The sequence below is a fragment of the Octopus bimaculoides genome, chromosome 3 (genome assembly GCF_046866305.1).
Source record: "Octopus bimaculoides isolate indiv1 chromosome 3, ASM4686630v1, whole genome shotgun sequence".
NCBI classification, from domain to species: Eukaryota; Metazoa; Mollusca; class Cephalopoda; order Octopoda; family Octopodidae; genus Octopus; species Octopus bimaculoides.
The window spans coordinates 112,719,020-112,739,019 of record NC_142930.1 but is presented as its reverse complement, the minus strand read 5'-3'; the positions used below and the strand labels follow the sequence as shown (position 1 = coordinate 112,739,019).

The window sequence follows — 20,000 nt, the reverse complement described above, 5'->3', positions numbered from 1 at the left end:
TGTTGTGTTCGTCAACGAAATACTTCATTTTTAAGCTCTCGAGCTGAAACTAGTAAAGAAAACAAAGAAATATTTCATTATCATCATCATCACTGTTTAATGTCCACTTTCCTTGCTGGCATGGGTTGGACGTTTTGACTGAGGTCTGGACTGCCTGCGGCTGCACCAGGCTCCAATCTGATCTGGCAGAGTTTCTACAGCTGGATGCCCTTCCTAATGCACACCAATCCGAGACTGTAGTGGTTGCTTTTTATGTGCCACTGGCACAGGAACCAGTCTAGTGGGCCTGGCATCATCATCATCATCATCATCATCATTTAATGTCCACTTTCCATGCTGGCATAGGTTGGATGGTTTGATGGAAAACTGGTAAGCTGGGAGTAGGAGGGCTGCACCAGGGCTGCACTAATCTGATTTGGCAAGGTTTCTACAGCTGGATGCCCTTCTTAATGCTAACCACTCTGAGAGTGTAGTAGGTGTTTTTTATGTGCCACTGGCACAGCTGCCATTATTCTGATAGTGGCATCGGCGACAACTACGGTCTGACTTGGCTTGACAGGTCTACACAAGCATTGTATATTGGCGAAGGTCTTGGTCACCTGTCATTGCCTCCATGAGGCCTAACGCTCAAATGTTGCTTTTTACGTTCCACCGGCATGAGTGCCAGTCAGGCAACACTGGCATCAGTCATGACTACAATTTCACTTGGTTTGACAGGTCTTCACAAGCACAGCATATTGCCCAAAATCACAATCAGAATCTCAAATCAAAATCAAAAATGGAAATTTTAGTTGTAGCTGATGCCAGTGCCACCTGACTGGCTCCCGTGCTGGTAGCATGCAATAAGCACCATTCATGTGTGGGTCTTTGCCGGTGCCGCCTGACTGGCTCCTTGTGCCAGTAGCATGTAAAAAGCACCATCTGAACATGGCTGATGCCAGTGCCGCCTGACTCGCTTCCGTGCTGGTGGCATGTAAAAAGCACCCACTACACTCACAGAGTGGCTGGCGTTAGGAAGGGCATCCAACTGTAGAAACACTGCCAGATCAGATTGGAGCCTGGTGCAGCCTCATGGCTTGCCAGTCTCCAGTCAAACCTTCCAACCCATACCAGCATGGAAAACAGATGTTAAACGATGATGATGATAATGGGCTTCTATTAATTTCCGTCTACCAAATCCACTCCCAAGTCTTTGGTTGGCCTAAGGCTATAGTAGAAGACACTTGCTCAATGCGCTGCTCAGTAAGACTGAACCTGGGACCATGTGGCTGGGAAGCAAGCTTCTTACCACACAGCCATGCCTGTACTTTTAGTGGTGTTTGAAACATAAAATTTTCATTGGGGAAATTATGATAAAAGGTTTATACGTTTAAATCATATGAATATATGAAAACGAAATACCTCGTATCATGAAACCAAAAGCTGTCTCTGGGAGTTGGCTATTGAAAGGGTTAATGACTGGTTGACATTATTTTTGTGGAAAATATTAGTTAAGCAGGAGGATATATTGTTTTTAATTAAGAAAATGAAGCATACTAATCTATCTCTTCCACTATTTATCAGTTCAGCATTTATCTAAAATTAATACAATCTATCTTTGTTGCTTCAGCTGCTTTAATCCTTTTCTTCAGTCTGTAACTTCTGACATACATTAATCTAATCTACATATATATCTAACTTTTGATTCATAGATAACATCTTCCCATTTTTAAATATTTCTAAGACAATGGTGATTCTGTGGCATCATACTCTGAAAGACAAACATTCAAACACTGTTACTGATTAAAGGACATTGATTATTGTTAGGAAAAAAAACCAATCCTACTCAAACAATATTGATTCTAAGCCGCTATTAATTCTCAGACAATAATGATCTTAAGACAAAAGAATCTCATTGTAGCTTCCATATACCTTGCCCCACCACCACTTCCTTGGTGTCTGATATGCTGCTTTCTCTTGTTTTGAAGACAGTAAGAATTAATCTTTGCAAATTACAACGAATCTGTCATGTCTTTTATCTTTCTCCTCCATCTGTGGGACATGAACAAAGCAAATAAGTTCAGCTCTCTTTTTACATGAGTGCATTAAAGTGCACATATACATTGTCATCATCATCACTTAATGTCCTCTTTCCCATGTTGCATGGGTCAGGTGGAATCTGTTGAGGGCAGATTTTCTACAGCTGGTTGCCCTTCTGTTATTAAGCCTCACCTGTTTGCCAGAAAGGTAAGGTGGTGAGCTGGCAGAATCGTTAGCACGCCGGGCGAAATGCTTAGCGGTATTTTGTCTGCCGTTACGTTCTGAGTTCAAATTCCGCCGAGGTTGACTTTGCCTTTCATCCTTTCGGGGTCGATAAATTAAGTACCAGTTACACACTGGGGTCGATGTAATCGACTTAATCCCTTTGTCTGTCCTTGTTTGTCCCCTCTATGTTTAGCCCCTTGTGGGCAATAAATGAATAAGAAAGGTAATATTCCCCATGGTCAGATAGATAGGTTTTTTCATAGAAGCCTGGAAACGAACAACCTAGCTGATTTGATGAATTTGCTAATTTATAACTACCATGTGATGTCAAAACAAGAAGTTGCACAAACCCTTACACACATATACATATCCAATTGCCTGTATTATTTACTTTTAATATCTTCGAGAAGAGAAAGATTTAAGAAGCTAGATCAATAAAGAAGATACCTTGTATTAATTTTCAATATAAGCTAAGCTGATTGGTAAGGAAAGAGAAAGATTAAAATGAATGCTAAATGCCGATGGTGATGACAACGACAATGTATGTATGAATGTATGTATGTATGTATGTATGTATGTATGTATGTGCATGTTTTTTTATTCGTTTCTTCTTTTAATTATTTCTGTCATTTGACTGTGGCCATGCTGGAGCACTGCCTTTTAGTCAAAGAAATCAAGCCCAGGACTTATTCTTTCTAAGCCTGCTACTTATTCAATCGGTCTCTTTTGCTGAACCACTAAGTTACAGGAATGTCAACACACTAACATCACCTGTCAAGTGATGGTAGAGGGGGCAAACCCAGGCACAAAGACACATGCATAAATATATCTATATATAAATACACACACACACACACACATATATGACAAGCTTCTTTCAGTTTCCATCTACCAAATCCACTCAGAAGGCTTTAGTTGGCCCAAGGCTATAGGAGAAGACATTTGCCCAAGGTGCTACGCAGTGGGACTGAACCCGGAAGCGTGTGGTTGGTAAGCAAGCTACTTACCACACAGCTGCTCCTATATATTAGATTGAGGAAAAAGTTTGTGTGCCGTGTTAAAATAATGCTTTTTTAAGATATTTTTGTGGTGTGTATTCATTCAGTTCATTATTTTAAAATGGTACACAAGCTTGGTTGCATCCAAGGAAATACTGGTTCAATTCCTAGTATTTTGGGGGAATGAAATTCTCTACAAACAATAGGTGTATATAAAGCATATAGTTTATATCCATTTGAAAGAAGTGAAGTAAATGGAGATTAAGAAGTTAATAATTGTTTATTATTAGCAACACTTTGGTCGTCTTTGCTGCTTACAGCTGTTTCAATTAATACTCAATAATTTAATTACAAATTTGTACATTAAATTTACATTTATGTGACATGAGCAAAATTTCATCAGAGGGAAAAAAATGTACCTTTGGATGCTGTATGTGGACCTATCTATTTCAGATTCTGCTGAAATGAATTGATGAGTCCACATATAACAGCCAAAAGTACATCATTTTCCCTCTGATGAAATTATACTCATGTCACATAAATGTAAATTTAATGTAGAAATTTGTAATACAAATTGAGTATTAATTGAATCAGCTTTAAGAAGCAAAGATGACCAATTTGTTGTTAATAATAAACAATTATTAACTTCTTAATCTACATTTTCTTTTCTTCTTTCATATATATATACATACACACATATACAGGGTGTCCACAAAGTCTGGATACATGGAGTAAATAAAATCATAACATAAACAATTAAATATAAGAAACAATAATTTGTTAAAGTATGTGTTAATCCCCATGTGGGTACATGGAGTAAATAAAATCATAATATAAACAATTAAATATAAGAAATAATAATTTCTTAAACTATGTGTCAATCCCATGTCCCCAGACTTTGTGGACACTCTGTATATATATATATATATATATATATATATATATAAATCCAAAAAACGGAATATGAACATAATGGATGACAATAAAAACATACAGACAGACAGACGGTACAAAGACGGACATGAAAAACCAGGAGAGATCATTCGTGGCCCTTTATATATATATATATATCTTGTTTGAACAAGTCAAGACACGATTGCAAAATAACTTCAGTGCAATCTCTTCACTAAAAGAAGTTACAAAGGGAAATATTAAATTTTGGTTTTGACACTATGGGTAGATGACTGAGTTTAAAAGGGTAATGGAGAACCGATCATGAGATTGGTATTCCATATTTTGTCACGGAGAGATTGCAATATCCAAGTAGCTCTAAATAAGCCAGTAAGCTGCAATATCCAAATAACATTAAGTAGTCTGATATAATTCACTGTTGGAAACAGCAGCTGCAATGTAAAATTTATGAGTGATTTATTGGTTTGTGATACTCTGTGTAGTTCTTCCTATGGGAAATGTAATATTTCCAATAGACTAGCATTCTATTCAGTGGGTGATTTTCTTCCATCCACTTAGCACCACAAAAATCATTGATAATGTACTTTCCCAGTAGGCCACTGAAATTTGTGAAGGGAGAGAAAGTTATTGTATTCCGAACAGCTGTTAATCATCGTACACTAATCTTGCAATTATTTACAATTCCTGTTATATATTTTCTATCTGTTATCACTTCGTACAAAATGTATTCTACCCTTCTCTGGTTATCATACAAGGTACCTATTTATATGGAACTTTGTCATCTTTGGTTATCTTCTTTTTACCTTTCTGCTCGTTTCAGTCATGAGACTGTGGCCATGCTGGGGCACTCCTTTGAAGAGTTTTAGGCAAATGAATCGATCCCAGTTCTTTTCTTTTAAGCCTTGTACTTATGCTGTCACACTCTCTTATCAAACCGCTAAGATACAGGGACATAAACAAACCAACACTGGCTGAAGGTCAAGTACTAGTGGGGAACAAACTGCATGCACACTCACCCCCCACCCACACACACACATGCATGCTGGGATTCTTTTAGCTTTTGCCAACCAAATCCACTCATATCCAAGGCTATAGTACATGATACTTGCCCAAAGTGCAATACAGTGGGATTGAACCTGGAACCATATGGTTGGAAAGCAAAGTTCTAACCGCACACACACGCCAGCACCTAATCATCATCATCAGCAGCATCATTTTATGTCTACAGTTCATGCTGGTATAGGTTGGATGGTTCAACAAGGATGCAGTGAGTCAAGAATATCTTACTCCAGTGTTTACTCCGACATGTTTTCCATATTTGGATGTCTTAGCACCGGCCACTTTCCAATATGCACTGGAGGCACTTTTTGTGCCACCAGCACCAGTGAGGTCAACATGTAGCTTGCAAGTCAACAGTCCCAAGTAGAGATGATGTTGCCTGTGTATGCTACATGGGAGTTAAGTTATGAGGGAAGAGTTTGGAGTGGAGCATGTGCTTGCTGTAGAAAAGCTACACGACTACTTATAATTAAGAGAGAGAGAGAGAGTGAAGAAGAATTAGAGGTGTCTCCCAGAAGGATGAGGTGTCCAGGTGGAAACTCAGGTAAGCAGAGCAATAGCAGGTGGGGGTGAAGAACGGGTGTTTGCAAGAGTGTGGTGGGGGAAAAGATAGAAGTGGGAGAGGGTGGTTGAGGGAGCAGGGGTGTACAAATGAAGGTGCTAAAAAGGACCATAGCAGCATGGTACTAACTATATAGTTGATGAGAAGAAGAGAGAGAGAGTAAGACAGATATAACGTGTTTGGATAGACTGCAGGAGCAAAGGAGATAATATAAAATACTCTTTTACTTGTTTCAGTCATTTAACTGTGGCCATGCTAGAGCACTACCTTTAGTTGAGCAAATCAACCCCAGGACTTCTTTTTTGTAAGCCTAATACTTATTCTATCTGTCTCTTTTTGCTGAACCGCTAAGTTATGGTGACGTAAACACACCAGCATTGGTTGTCAAGTGATGTTGGGGGGACAAACACAGACACACAAACACACAGACGTACAAACACACACACACACACACACACACACAATGGGCATCTTTCAGTTTCCATCTACCAAATCCACTTAAAAGGCTTTGGTCGGCCTGAGGCTATAGTAGAAGACACTTGCCCAAGGTGCTATGCAGTGGGACTGAACCTGGAACCATGTGGCTGGTAAACAAGTTACTTACCACACTGCCACTCTTGTGTACAGATTTCTATGTTTTGCTTCATGTATATATTCTTATGCATATAGCTGCATATCTAGGCATGCTCATGTATGTATGTATGTATGTATATACATATAGAGAGAGATAGAGAGATAGATATTGTTTACTAAGCTTCTCTTTTCCAACAATATGTTTTTTCTTCTTCATTGTAATTCAAAATTTCTTTACCTGTTGCCATAGACACAGAATCTTTGCTGTAAATAGTTTCTTGTTCATGTATTTCCTTGCTGTCAAACACACATTCATTGAAATAAGTTCATTGCTGGAGGGAAATATCTATTAAATTGGGTAGTTATTGCCTCCAAATCTTCTGATTCAATGATTTTCCCAGTGCATTCCACCAACAAGTATTAATTTCTCAAACTTGTAAGAGTCACATTTGAAAAGACAGAAGAAAACAAAATCAACCCAAAGCCTCAAACCTGTTAGACTTTAACATGGCTGTCACTTTGCTGGTTAGTGAGACTGTATGTTGCCTTAGTGGAGGCACAATGGCCCACTGGTTAGGGCAGCGGACTCACGGTCATAGGATCACGGTTTCGATTCCCAGACCGGGCGTTGTGAGTGTTTATTGAGCGAAATCACCTAAAAGCTCCATGAGGCTCCGGCAGGGGATAGTGGCGAACCCTGCTGTACTCTTTCACCACAACTTTCTCTCACTCTTACTTCCTGTTTCTGTTGTACCTGTAATTCAAAGGATCAGCCTTGTCACACTGTGTCACGCTGAATATCCCCGAGAACTACGTTAAGCGTACACGTGTCTGTGGAGTGCTCAGCCACTTACACGTTAATTTTATGAGCAGGCTGTTCCGTTGACCGAATCAACTGGAACCCTCAATGTCGTAAGCGATGGAGTGCCAACACAAAAATGTTGCCTTAACTCTTTTGATACTGGCCTCCCTTAGATGCCTCTGAGGAATGCCAACCTTGTTTTGTGGTTTGCTACCTCAACAGCTCCTTTATAGGATCCAATGGCTAAACACATCATCAGGAGAAACCACGTCTGGTTTCGGCCCCTACTCCTCTACTGTTTTCAATGTGGAAGCCCCCCTTTTGGAGGTGTCTTCAGCTCTGGTATTGAGTGTGTTTCTTCTTTCTCTTTTTTTCTTTCGTCTTTGGTTCCTTCGATGCAACGTCAACGAATGTCAGTGGGCGACTGACCATCCTGTCAAATATCCCTTTAAATGCTCATCAGTAGGCTCCAGCAATCAGCACCAGCCAACTGTCATGTGACACTGTCTAAGCTTCAGCTGACCAATGGAAGGGAAGGATGCCTAGTTTTAGCCCATGCCCTCTTTAAACCTATCTTCCAACAGTGTTGTGTTAGTTTCAGTTCCTGCAGCCAGAGCTGACCAGCTGTTTGGTGGTACCTTCAAACCAGGAGGAGGGCACTCTGTGAACAAGATCGTTACCTTGGCCCACTTGTCAATCAGCGATGCTGCTTAAGTATCAGCCAGCTTCACTATGACGCAAACTTCCTGTGTGTGTGTGCGTGCGTGTGTGTGCATCTGTATACACACACACACACACACACATCATCATCATCATCATTATCACCACTTAACATCTGATTTCCATGCTGCTGTGGGTTGGATGGTTTGATTGGAGCTGGTAATGTCAGGGCCGCACCAGGCTCCATTATCTGTTCTGGAATGTTTTCTACAGCTGGATGTCCTTCCTGATGCCAACCACTCCACAGAGCATACTGGGTGGGTTTTTTTTTATGTGGCACCAGTACCAGTGCTTTTAACTCCACACACACACACACAAATATACACATATTCATACAATTATTTATACTACACTTCATTCAGAGAATATGTATATGTATGTATATACATGCATATATATACCTACACACCTATATAAATGCACCTGCTACTACTACCACCAGCACCACCTACAACCCCCCCCCCCCCAATACTATCACTGCCACCACCACTGTTGTTGCTTCAACCTAGCTGGATGTAAATTACATCCTTTTAACTGTAGCTCAAGTTAACGAGTATGTCAAAATGATATATTAATAATTAACTTACAGCTTTCAACTTAAGGCTTTCTGATTTCATAGAGTGAGTTCTTAGTTATGTTTGGTTTCCATTTGAAATAGTTTTATCTGTGAGTACAGAAGTAAAAAAAAATAAAATATTGATTTGTACATTACTGTAATTGTTTTTACTTATTCCTATTTCAGGCTCATTCGTTTGGCACGTAAACTCGACAAAACAGATCAAGAGATTTTGAATCTCTGCGGAAGTTACCTAATGAAAATGGAGAAGTATTCCCTGGCTGCCGAAGTGTATCACAAAACTGGAGATATAAAGTCGATAATTAATCTCTGGGTGAAAGCAAGACAATGGGATGATGTTCGTTGAATTTATTCTATATCTCATTTATCATTAAGCTGGTATTTTATTTATATTTATATTTTGTCTGTGTCTTGGTTTATACATTTTATTATAAATGTAGACACAATTGTGGCTGTGTAGTTAACAGGAGGTATAGGTACAGGTGTGGCTGAGTGGTTAAGAAGTCTGTTTCCCAGCCATGTGGTTTTGGGTTCAGTCCCACTGCATAGTATGCTTTAGCTGTACCAACTTAAGTGTTTTCCATTGATTTGGATAGAGAAACTGAAAGAAATCAGTTGTTTATATAAGTGTATAGGTGCGTGTGTGTGTGTGTGGGGGTGTATGTGTGTATGTGTTTGTATATTTTATATCCTGGTGTTGGATAGGCGCAAGAGTGGCTGTGTGGTAAGTAGCTTGCTAACCAACCACATGGCTCTGGGTTCAGTCCCACTGCATGGCACCTTGAGCAAGTGTCTTCTACTATCGCCTCAGGCCGACCAAAGCCTTGTGAGTGGATTTGGTGGACGGAAACTGAAGGAAGCCCATCGTGTGTGTATATATATATATATATATATATATATATATATATATATATATGTATGTATGTATGTATGTATGTATGTATGTATGTATGTGTGTGTATATGTTTGTGTGTGTGTGTGTGTGTGTGTGTGTGTGTGTGTGAACATCTCTTGACATCAATGCTGGTGTGTTTACATCCTCGTAACTTAGCGGTTCGGCATAAGAGACCGATAGAATAAGTACTAGGCTTAGAAAGAATAAGTCCCGGGGTTGATTTGCTTAACTAAAGGCGATGCTCCAGAATGGCCACAGTCAAAATTTCTGAAACTAATAAAAGAATAAAAGAACAGAAATTAACGAAACATGGGGAAAGAAATTATTCACATGATGCCCTACTATTACTGTTACATGAGCTTAAATGTTCTCTGCCAATGGTTCACAGTAAACTGTTTCCCCAGAACTACTGATTGTTGTGCTTTGAGCAATGTGTCAGTCCACTTTTAGTCACTTGGGAGTGGTCAGAATCCTTCTACAACAGTACAAATTTGCCTCCAGTACCAAAAAAAGCACTGTTGGCAAAAGAGGCCGAATGTCCAGTCATCATCATCATTTAACGTCCGCTTTCCATGCTAGCATGGGTTGGACGATTTGACTGAGGACTGGTGAAACCAGATGGCTACATCAGACTCCAAACTGATTTGACAGAGTTTCTACAGCTGGATGCCCTTCCTAACGCCAACCACTCCGAGAGTGTAGTGGGTGCTTTTACGTGCCACTGTTACGAAGGCCAGTCAGGCGGTACTGGCAACGACGACCTCGCTCAAAATGGTGTATTTTATGTGCCACCTGCACAGGAGCCAGTGGCACAGGAGCCAGTCCAGTGGCACAGGAGCCAGTCCAGTGGCACAGGAGCCAGTCCAGTGGCACAGGAGCCAGTCCAGTGGCACTGGCAACGGTCAGACATATAAAAATCAACAATGTCCTAACAGCCTTGCCCAGTCATCTCAATATGACCACAGGCTAATGACATAAACTGAACACACACACACACACACACACATGCGCACACACGTACGCACAGAAGCAAACTATAAAATACCTAATTTACTTACATTCTCGAAGAAATCAAAGCTGTATCGATCGGCTCATTTTCATTTCTTAGACAGCATCATTTATTGAATAATATCCAGATATCTATGAGAAATTCATATAAAGAAACATAAAACTTTTACCTAGATGACTAAAACAGCAGAACTAATGAATACAATATTCTAATTTCTCAGAAACAGAATCAGAATCCAATATATAAGAACTAAACAACATGAAAATTGCCTGACCCAGTCAAAAGAAACAGGTCACACACACAAACACAAAAAAAAAAACACAATAACTCGACACAGAAGTGTTCCCAGTGTTAGCACATTTCAAAAGTAGTCACATTATATTACCTGCTAAAATAAAACGTATCAGGCAAAATACCTATACTTCAAATAACCAGCAAATATTCTTATTGAACACTTCAATATACAAGAGTTATTACAAATTATACATTGGGAAACAAAAAAAAGTAATCATACAATCCTACACGCACATTTCCACTTTATAGATGAAGCGATAGCACAGATCACATAACAAGAGCGATATATAAAACAAGAAGGAAGGAAAGGAGAACAGAGAATTTTACAAGTGAATAATATGATCTGGAAATATATTAGAAAGGTATCCAAAACAATCACGTTCTTAAAAATATGTTCGGTATTCCAAATAGCACAACCAAATATTTGTAATACAAGGCTTATAAGAATCTTTTCTACTCTAGGCACAAGGCCCGAAATTTGGGGGGAGTGGGGGGGGGCAGTCGATTAGATCAACCCCAGTACACAACCGGTACTTAATTTATCAACCTCAAAAGGATGAAAGGCAAAGTCGACCTCAGTGGAATTTGGACTCTGAACGTGAAGACAGATGTAATACTGCTAAGCATTTTGCCTGGCGTGCTAACTTTTCTTATTTCTTTATTGCCCACAAGGGGCTACACATGGAGGGGACAAACAAGGACAGACAAAGGGATTAAGTCGATTACATCGACCCCAGTGCATAACTGGTACTTTATTTATCGACCCCAAAAGGATGAAAGGCAAAGTCGACCTCAGAACGTAAAGACAGATGAAACACTGCTAATATTTTTGCCAGCTCACCGCCTTACAAGACTTATAAGAATGCTAAAGGACTGGGAACAAACCAGAGGTATTGTTGTTCCCTCATGGATGTTACTTCGTGTGTACGGAGGTGAATTTTTATTGATGCTTGTTGTAACAAACTGGAGGTTGAAAATGACAAAGAGTATTGTCCTCCGGAACAACAGGCAATGGTGATCAGAATGACAGTATTTGAACATTGGTTATTAGAATACAGACTCAGACAGCAAAATATAAATACCAGGTTCAATCAGAAATATCACCAGATGACGACTGGATCGAAACAGTGTATCATCAATAAATCGAGAATGTGGAAATTAGTCTTTAAATCAAGTATTATACGATAGATACTTGGTAGAACAAATAAGACTTGGGACGAAGTACTGAAGGCCAATCTCAGGACATTGAGACTTATGAAGGAGATGACGAAGGACCAATATATCTTGTGCCTTGTTGTACTCAAAAAGACCTGCCCACCTCAGCAGAATTGTTAATGCTACCCTTGGTTTTTGCCTTGGAAGTGCCCTCATGATGGTCCATGTAAAAGAGCACCCATGCCAGTCCACCTGTGGCAGTCCACATACAAAGCACCATACAAAGTACCTGTGGCAGTCCACATAGAATGGACCCATGCCAGTATTTGTAAAAAGCACAGGTGTTGATACTATGTGAGAAGCAACCTGCACACTCTGTGAAGTGGTCGGCATTAGGAAGGGCATCCAGGCATAGAAGCCAAGCTAGGTTAGACTGGAACCTGGAACCTCTTCAGTTTACCAGCTCTGGTCAAATCATCCAACCCATGCCAGCATAGATAACGGATGCTAAATGATGATAATGAGATGATGATGATGATGATGATGATGATGATGATAATGATGATAATGATGATGTCACTTGCATTCAACATGTCATTCTTTACACTATTTAAAATTCCTTTTGGCCCCCCCCCCCCCTGATGAACCACAAATCTCTCCACCCCCCAATTATCTCTAAATCTGTCTCCTTTCTTGTACCTTGAGGGTAAGCCCTGGCACCTCATCTATCGCTAAGGGATACATTCTGCTACCAGATCTTATCTATATTTTAAATAAAGAATCTATATTTCAGTTTCCATTGGTTGAAACTTACGAAGTCACTCAGCCTGGAGACATGTTCCAGCCAGAAGTGTAAACCATGTCATCACATTGGCCTGAAGGGTGTTAATAAAGATAAATGGAGAAAACACTCAGACAAATACATACACACATACTGCTTCATTATCACTTCTGTATTGTTAGTCTGTTGGTTAATTATCGAGCCAATTAACTAACCAGTTATTTGTTTAATATGCTGGCTCGACAAACCAACAACTGATTGATTATTTAATGAGGACATTAAACAAATTATTGGTTAGTTAGTTGGTTAGATAATTAACCAAATGACTAACAATAAAGAAATTATATTGAACCAGTGCATGTGTTATTATCATTGGCATGATGACCTTCTAAAGACACAAGATATATATCTATATCTATATCTATATCTATATATATATATATATATATTTACTCTTTTACTTGTTTCAGTCATTTGATTGTGGCCATGCTGGAGCACCGCCTTTAGTTGAGCAAATCGACCCTAGGACTTATTCTTTGTAAACCTAGTACTTATTCTATAGGTCTTTTTGCCAAACCACTAAGTTACGGGGACGTAAACACACCAGCATCGGTTGTCACGCGATGTTGAGGGGACAAACATACACACACATATATTTATATATATATACATATACATATATACGACGGGCTTCTTTCAGTTTCCGTCTACCAAATCCACTTGCCCAAAGTGCCACGCAGTGGGACTGAACCTAGAACCATATGGTTGGTAAGCAAACTACTTACCACACAGCCGCAGAATGCCAGCAGTTTTGGAGGAGAGGTTAAGTCGATTACATTGACCCCAGTACTCAACTGGTACTTATTTTATTGGCCCTGAAAGGATGAAAGGCAAAATAGACTTCAGTGGAATTTGAACTCAGAACATAAAGACGGATGAAAAGTCCCTTAAGTGTTTTGCCAAGCATGCTAGTGATTCTGCTAGCTTGCTGTCTTAACTTTTAAGAGAAATATTAACAGCATTTGTGTGCTTAATAAGTTTTGGTTTAGATACATTTTCCTCTGCATTTCGTATTAAATTATGCTGAGCTTGCCATAGTTCATTTCAGACAAGTGCGCCCATCTTTCTTTCTGGATGATGAATGTGAAGAATTGACCCCTCTCACCTCTATTGGATCTGCTGCCCTTCTGTATCAGTACAATCTAATGCATTCTCTAACTGTCTTTATGTGTCTTTTTGCTGAGACTGGATTGTATCTATAAAGTTTAAATGTCATAATACCTTTAAACCCTACCAATCTTGTCACACACGTCCCTCCTCTCTGTCAGCTCCACTCATTCCTGTTCTCCATTTCTAAATAAAGAACCATCTTCTGTGGCTGTCTTGTTTCAACGAATAAGATCTGTTATTTTATTCATTTCTTCTTACTTCCTTCTGTCAACTTTGTCCATTTGTCCAGCCATGTTGCAATCTTCGTTTACAACCTATTGGAGACTTCTATTTTCTTTCAATGTATAGCATAGCTGTAATCCAAATATATATATGTGTGTGTGTGTGTGTGTGTATATATATATGTGTGTGTGTGTGTATGTATGTCTATATATATTCACACACACACATGCATGCATATATGTATATACCTACCCAGGCCAGTTCCCCATTTTTTTAGGAGGGGGTAGCCAAAACAAGACACACACCAGGCATTCCATTCCTTTCCCAGCTCAAAGAGGCAAGCCCTGTTCAATTGCTTGGGTCAAAGCATAGAAATCAACTCCCAATATCAGCAGTGGGGCCTGACGGCATATGCATGTACGTGTGTATATATATATATATATATATATATATCATCAGAGAAAAGCTGAACATAAGAAGCATCAGTTGTGGTGTGCAAGAGAGACGATTGCGCTGGTTTGGACATGTGGTGAGAATGAATGAGGATAGCTGCGTGAAAAAGTGCCACACCCTAACAGTTGAGGGAACCCGTGGAAGAGGTAGGCCCAGGAAGACCTGGGCTGAGGTGGTGAGGTAAGACCTTCGAACATTGGGCCTCACCGAGGCGATGACTACTGACCGAGACCTATGGAAATGTGCTGTGCGTGAGAAGACCCGGCAAGCCAAGTGAGATCGTTGCCAGTGCCCCTGGACTGGCTCTTGTGCCGGTGACACATAAGATGTACCACCTTGAGCGTGACCGTTGCCAGTACCGCCTGACTGGCCTTTGTAGGGTTTTCGAGCGAGATCGTTGCCAGTGCCCCTGGACTGGCTCTTGTGCGGGTGGCACATAAGACACCATTTCGAGCGTGGCCGTTTTCTTGAGGGTGACACGTAAAAGCACCCACTACACTCTCTGAGTGGTTGGCGTTAGGAAGGGCATCCAGCTGTAGAAACTCTGCCAAATTAGATTGGAGCCTGGTGTTGCCATCCGGTTTCACCAGTCCTCAGTCAAATCGTCCAACCCATGCTAGCATGGAAAGCGGACGTTAAACGATGATGATGATGATCATCATCATCATCATCACCATCATTGTTGTCCTTGTCTAATGTCAATTTTCCATGCTGGTATGGGTTGCATGGTTTGACAGTGGTCTGGAAATCTAGTGGCTGCACCAGGCTCCAATCTGATCTGGCAATGCTTCTGCAGCTGGATGCCCTTCCTAATGCCAACCACTCCGAGTGTGTACTGGGTGCTTTTTACATGCCACATATGTGTGTGTGCATATATGTACATATATATGTATATATAATTGAAAACGAAGAGGGGAGTGAAGGTTTATTCACACCCAAAATTTTTAATTGAAAGAGTTTTCTATAACATATATAACAATGACCAATATATGTTTCACTTGTAGCAACTGCACATTGCTCTGTATGCAATTATGCATCCTAGTCACTACAATTTTATCATGGGTCCATCACTTACGATGTTTTCAAAGTGAACTAATTCAAACAAGCTTCCTGCATTGGTATTCAGTTGAAAGTTATAGTGTTACTTTTCAAATCAAATTGAATTCTGGTCTTATTGTCACCTCTACTGGTATTACAGTTGAATCATCGCTTATAAAATATTCATTCATATTGCAACCAATTGTAGCAGTTTTGTTTACATTTTACTGTACATTATTTATTCAGAGGTAATTCACTAATGTTTGAGTTTATATATATGTACATATCATCATCGTTTATCATCCGCTTTCCATGCTGGCATGGGTTGGATGGTTTGACTGGGGACTGGTGAGCCAGATGGCTGCACCAGGCTCAAATCTGATCTGGCAGAGTTTCTACAGCTGAATGCCCTTCCCAATGCCAACCACTTCGAGAGTTTAGTGGGTGGTCTTACATGCCACCGGCACGAGGGCCAGTCAGGCAGTACTGGCAACGGCCACACTCAAAATGGTGTTTTTACGTGTCACCTGCACGGGACCTAGTCCAGGTATGCCTAAGTGGGCTGGTTACCCCACTGGCATAGGCCACAGGTTATGGTCTCACTTGGCTTGCCGGGTTTTCTTAAGCACAGCATATTTCCAAAAGTCTCGGTCACTAGTCATTGCCTCAGTGATTCCTAATGTTCGAAGTTCATGCTTCACCACCTCATCCCAGGTCTTCCTGGGTCTACCTCTTCCACAGTTTCCCTCTTCCAATGTATAACTATATGTGTGCATATATATATATATATATATATATATATATATATATATATATATATATATATATATATATATATACATATATATATATATATACATATGTATACATATATGTATATATACATATATATACATATATATATATATATAAATATATATATAGTAAGAAGAGGGATATGATATCCAGGCTGATAACAGAGGAAAATTCCTCTTCAAACAATGTCATATTTATACACCTTGAAGAGATCAAGCTAATAATGCATAAATCGGTGCATATAAATATGCAACAATATGCAATTAATGTGATTGAAACACATGTAAGACAATTATTATGAATAAATCAACTGTAAATAAACATAAAGTTTGCATATTCAAGTTCTTCATTCTCCTTATCATATATCTATCCATCTCTCTCTATCTCTCTGTCTCTCTCTCTCTGTGTCTGTCTGTCTCTCTCTATCTATCTATCTCACTCTCACTCTCTCTCTCTCTCTCTCTCTCTTTCTCATACTGGCAGTACCCAAGCATGGCCACAGCCTGAGGGCTGAAACATATAAAAGAATAAAAGAATATATAAATATATATATATATACACACACACACACATACACATACATATGTATGTACAGACACACATACATATATATACATATATATATATATATATATATATATGTATATATACATACACGCACATATACACACACACACACACACACACACACATATTCATATATATGTACATACAGACACACACACAAACATATATATGATAGGTTTCTTTCAGTTTCTTTGTACTAAATCCATTTACATGGCTTCGATTGGTCCAGGGATAGAGTAGAACATACTTGCCCAAGGTGCCATGCAATGGGACAGAACCGAGAACCGAGAACCATGTGGTGGAGAAGGAAACAGTTTAAATTTTCTTTGATTTAATTTGTCTCTTAATGCTAGAATCCTTAACATAAGCTTAGAACTATTTCAGTTTCATGAGGCATTACCCATATGAAGAAGTAAGGGTCTTTGACATTGAACTATTGTTAACCTTATGAAAGACATTTTCAAAAGTTCTGTGTATTTACTGTTTACTTACAGGCGTTTGCCCTTGCGGAACAGCATCCAAAGTACAAACAAGATGTCTATATCCCTCATGCCCAGTACCTTGCGGAGGCTGATATGTTTGAAGAAGCACAACAAGGTGAAATACCATGTTTTATGCTATTTTGTTTGTTTTTATTTTCAATCATTATTGTCAAGATATTTGTAAATATTTTTTTCTACTCTAGGAACAAGGCCCAAAATGTTTGCAGAGAGGGGCCCAGTCGATTAGATCAATCCTAGTATGCATAAATTAAGATAGAGAAATTAAGGCCAATAGGCCAGATATAGTTATCAGAGATCATGGAGAAAAAAATGCTTTCTAATTGATGTATCAATTAGAAATGTTGACAATGTTTCTCTAAAAGAAATGGAGAAACTTTCAAAATACAAAGACCTGGAAATAGAGGTAACTCGAATGTGGAATCTAAAAACAGAAACAATTCCTATCATAGTAGGTGCCTTAGGTATAATAAAAAAAATATTCAGACAAATGCATAACAAAAACACCAGGACTTACAAATATATATAACATATAGAAAATTGCACTACTGGGCACTGCACACATCCTACGCAAAACACTTTCAATACAGCAACCATAAGAGCATCGCAGCAAACCACAGCACATACCCAAAGCACACAGAGCTGCGCTCGGTATTGAAGTGAAAGCACGTTATAAAAATAAAACTATTGAACGATAATAATAATAATAATAATAATAATAATAATAATAATAATAATATTAATAATAATTGGTGCCCTAGGAATGATAGTAGAAGGGTCTGATTGCTACCTAGCTCAGATACCAGGAAACCCCAAAATGGCAGAAATTTAAAAGATAGTGCTCATGGGAACTGCCTATGTCCTTCCTTAAAAACTGACTAAGTAATCTCAAATTTTAAAACAAACACATAATTTTCTTATGTTTTCTTAAACATTCCGTAGAACAACGCTATATACAAAACCAAATATATGGCACCCTAGGCATAACACCTACATGAACTTCTAACTTATTGTCTCTTGAGGTCTCTGGGTGAGACTTGGAGTCAACTTGTACAAATGCAAAGGAAAAGTCAAACATAAAATAATAATAAAAATATTAATATCAGAAAAATACCTTAGGAATGAGAATCCACATTCGAAATTCCCCCAGAACACCCAAGGAAGGCTGGAGAGTACATCAGCCAAAATGTTGTGTTAACAACAAACAATATGAGGACAAATTCTTTTATTCTTTTACTTGTTTCAGCCATTTGACTGTGGCCATACTGGAGCACCACCTTTAGTCAAACAAATCGAACCCAGGACTTATTCTTTGTAAGCCTAGTACTTATTCTAATGGTCTCTTTTGCCAAAACGCTAAGTTACGGGGACGTAAACACACCAGCATTGGTTGTCAAGCGATGGTGGTGGTGGTGGGGGAACAAACACAGACACAAACAAACACACACACACAATCCACTTACAAAGCTTTAGTTGGCCCGAGGCTATAGTAGAAGACACTTGCCCAAGGTGCCACGCAGTTGGACTGAACCCGGAACCATGTGGTTGGTAAACAAACTACTTACCACACATCCACTCCTGCGCCTATGATATCCGTCAAATGCAAATAATGTAACTGCACAAGAACTGCCTAATCTTGCCAAGCAGTTGCTTCCTTTGTTGCACCAAGGTCGTAAGCAAGGCAAAGGGAAGTTTTATTGAATGGACTGCTTCTTTAATTTACACCGTTAAACGTGTGTGGCATCTTTACTGACAATATATTGATTTATTTTTTCTATTTAATATCTTTGCTTTTTTTTTTATATTTTATTGTCATCAATTACTTGGTGCATTCTGTATCATCAATGTGGATGCTAAATATATATCTTTTTCTAGGGGAGAGATAGGGTGGAAGTGCCGTGGTGTTAAACAGTGAATAGAGTAGAGGTGTGAGAGTTTGGAATGTGACACGAGAAGGTGTTCTGGCCTTGAGCAAGTTATAATCTGACGCTGTAGCTGTAGCCATAATCGCAACATTATCAACTATATGGCCATATTCCACCACACAAACGAGCAGTCGTACTTAGAAACCTACGCACGCACAAATTGTACGTATGTGAATATAGGTACATATACTTATATACATGCAAACATATTCTCACATAGATACGTGCATACACTCACACACATGCATGTGCATGCGCAGAGAATCAGATATATGTATCTTTTCATACCTAGCCCTACAGATATATTTACATTCATGCATACAAACAGACAATTCTGCCATGAATCTTTACTCTCTTGTAAAGTCTTGAATGTGTTATAAATCATCTGGTCTAGATTAAATCCATTCACACACATGTATATGAAAACATTATGTGCATAGACATATTCAAACAGAAATTACTCATATACATACTTACATACATTTACATATATGTATATATATATATATATATATATATATATATATATATATATACATACAAACTTTTGGGATAGAAAAAGAAATGACATCTTCCCAGAAAAGACCCTACACATTTTAACTAGATATACCAAAGAAAGAGGGCATTCAGCAAAACAGCCTTCAGTCCTGGGGATGTGTTCCATCATGTGCACATAGGTAGCTGCATGCCCAGATGAGATGACATCCATCCTTGTTGCCAGCTATACCCTTAACAGCACCTGCCAAACG

General features: G+C 39.1%; 1 protein-coding gene across 1 annotated transcript in view; it reads left to right on the top strand.

Annotated features, from left to right (window-relative positions):
* The window catches only part of LOC106871393 (intraflagellar transport protein 122 homolog), a 258,134-nt gene that overhangs the window by 147,004 nt on the left and 91,130 nt on the right, over positions 1-20,000 (top strand). The window contains 2 exon segments of the mRNA XM_089349475.1: positions 8,613-8,784; positions 17,321-17,423. Of these exon segments, the coding sequence (XP_089205601.1) occupies positions 8,613-8,784; positions 17,321-17,423 (275 nt within the window).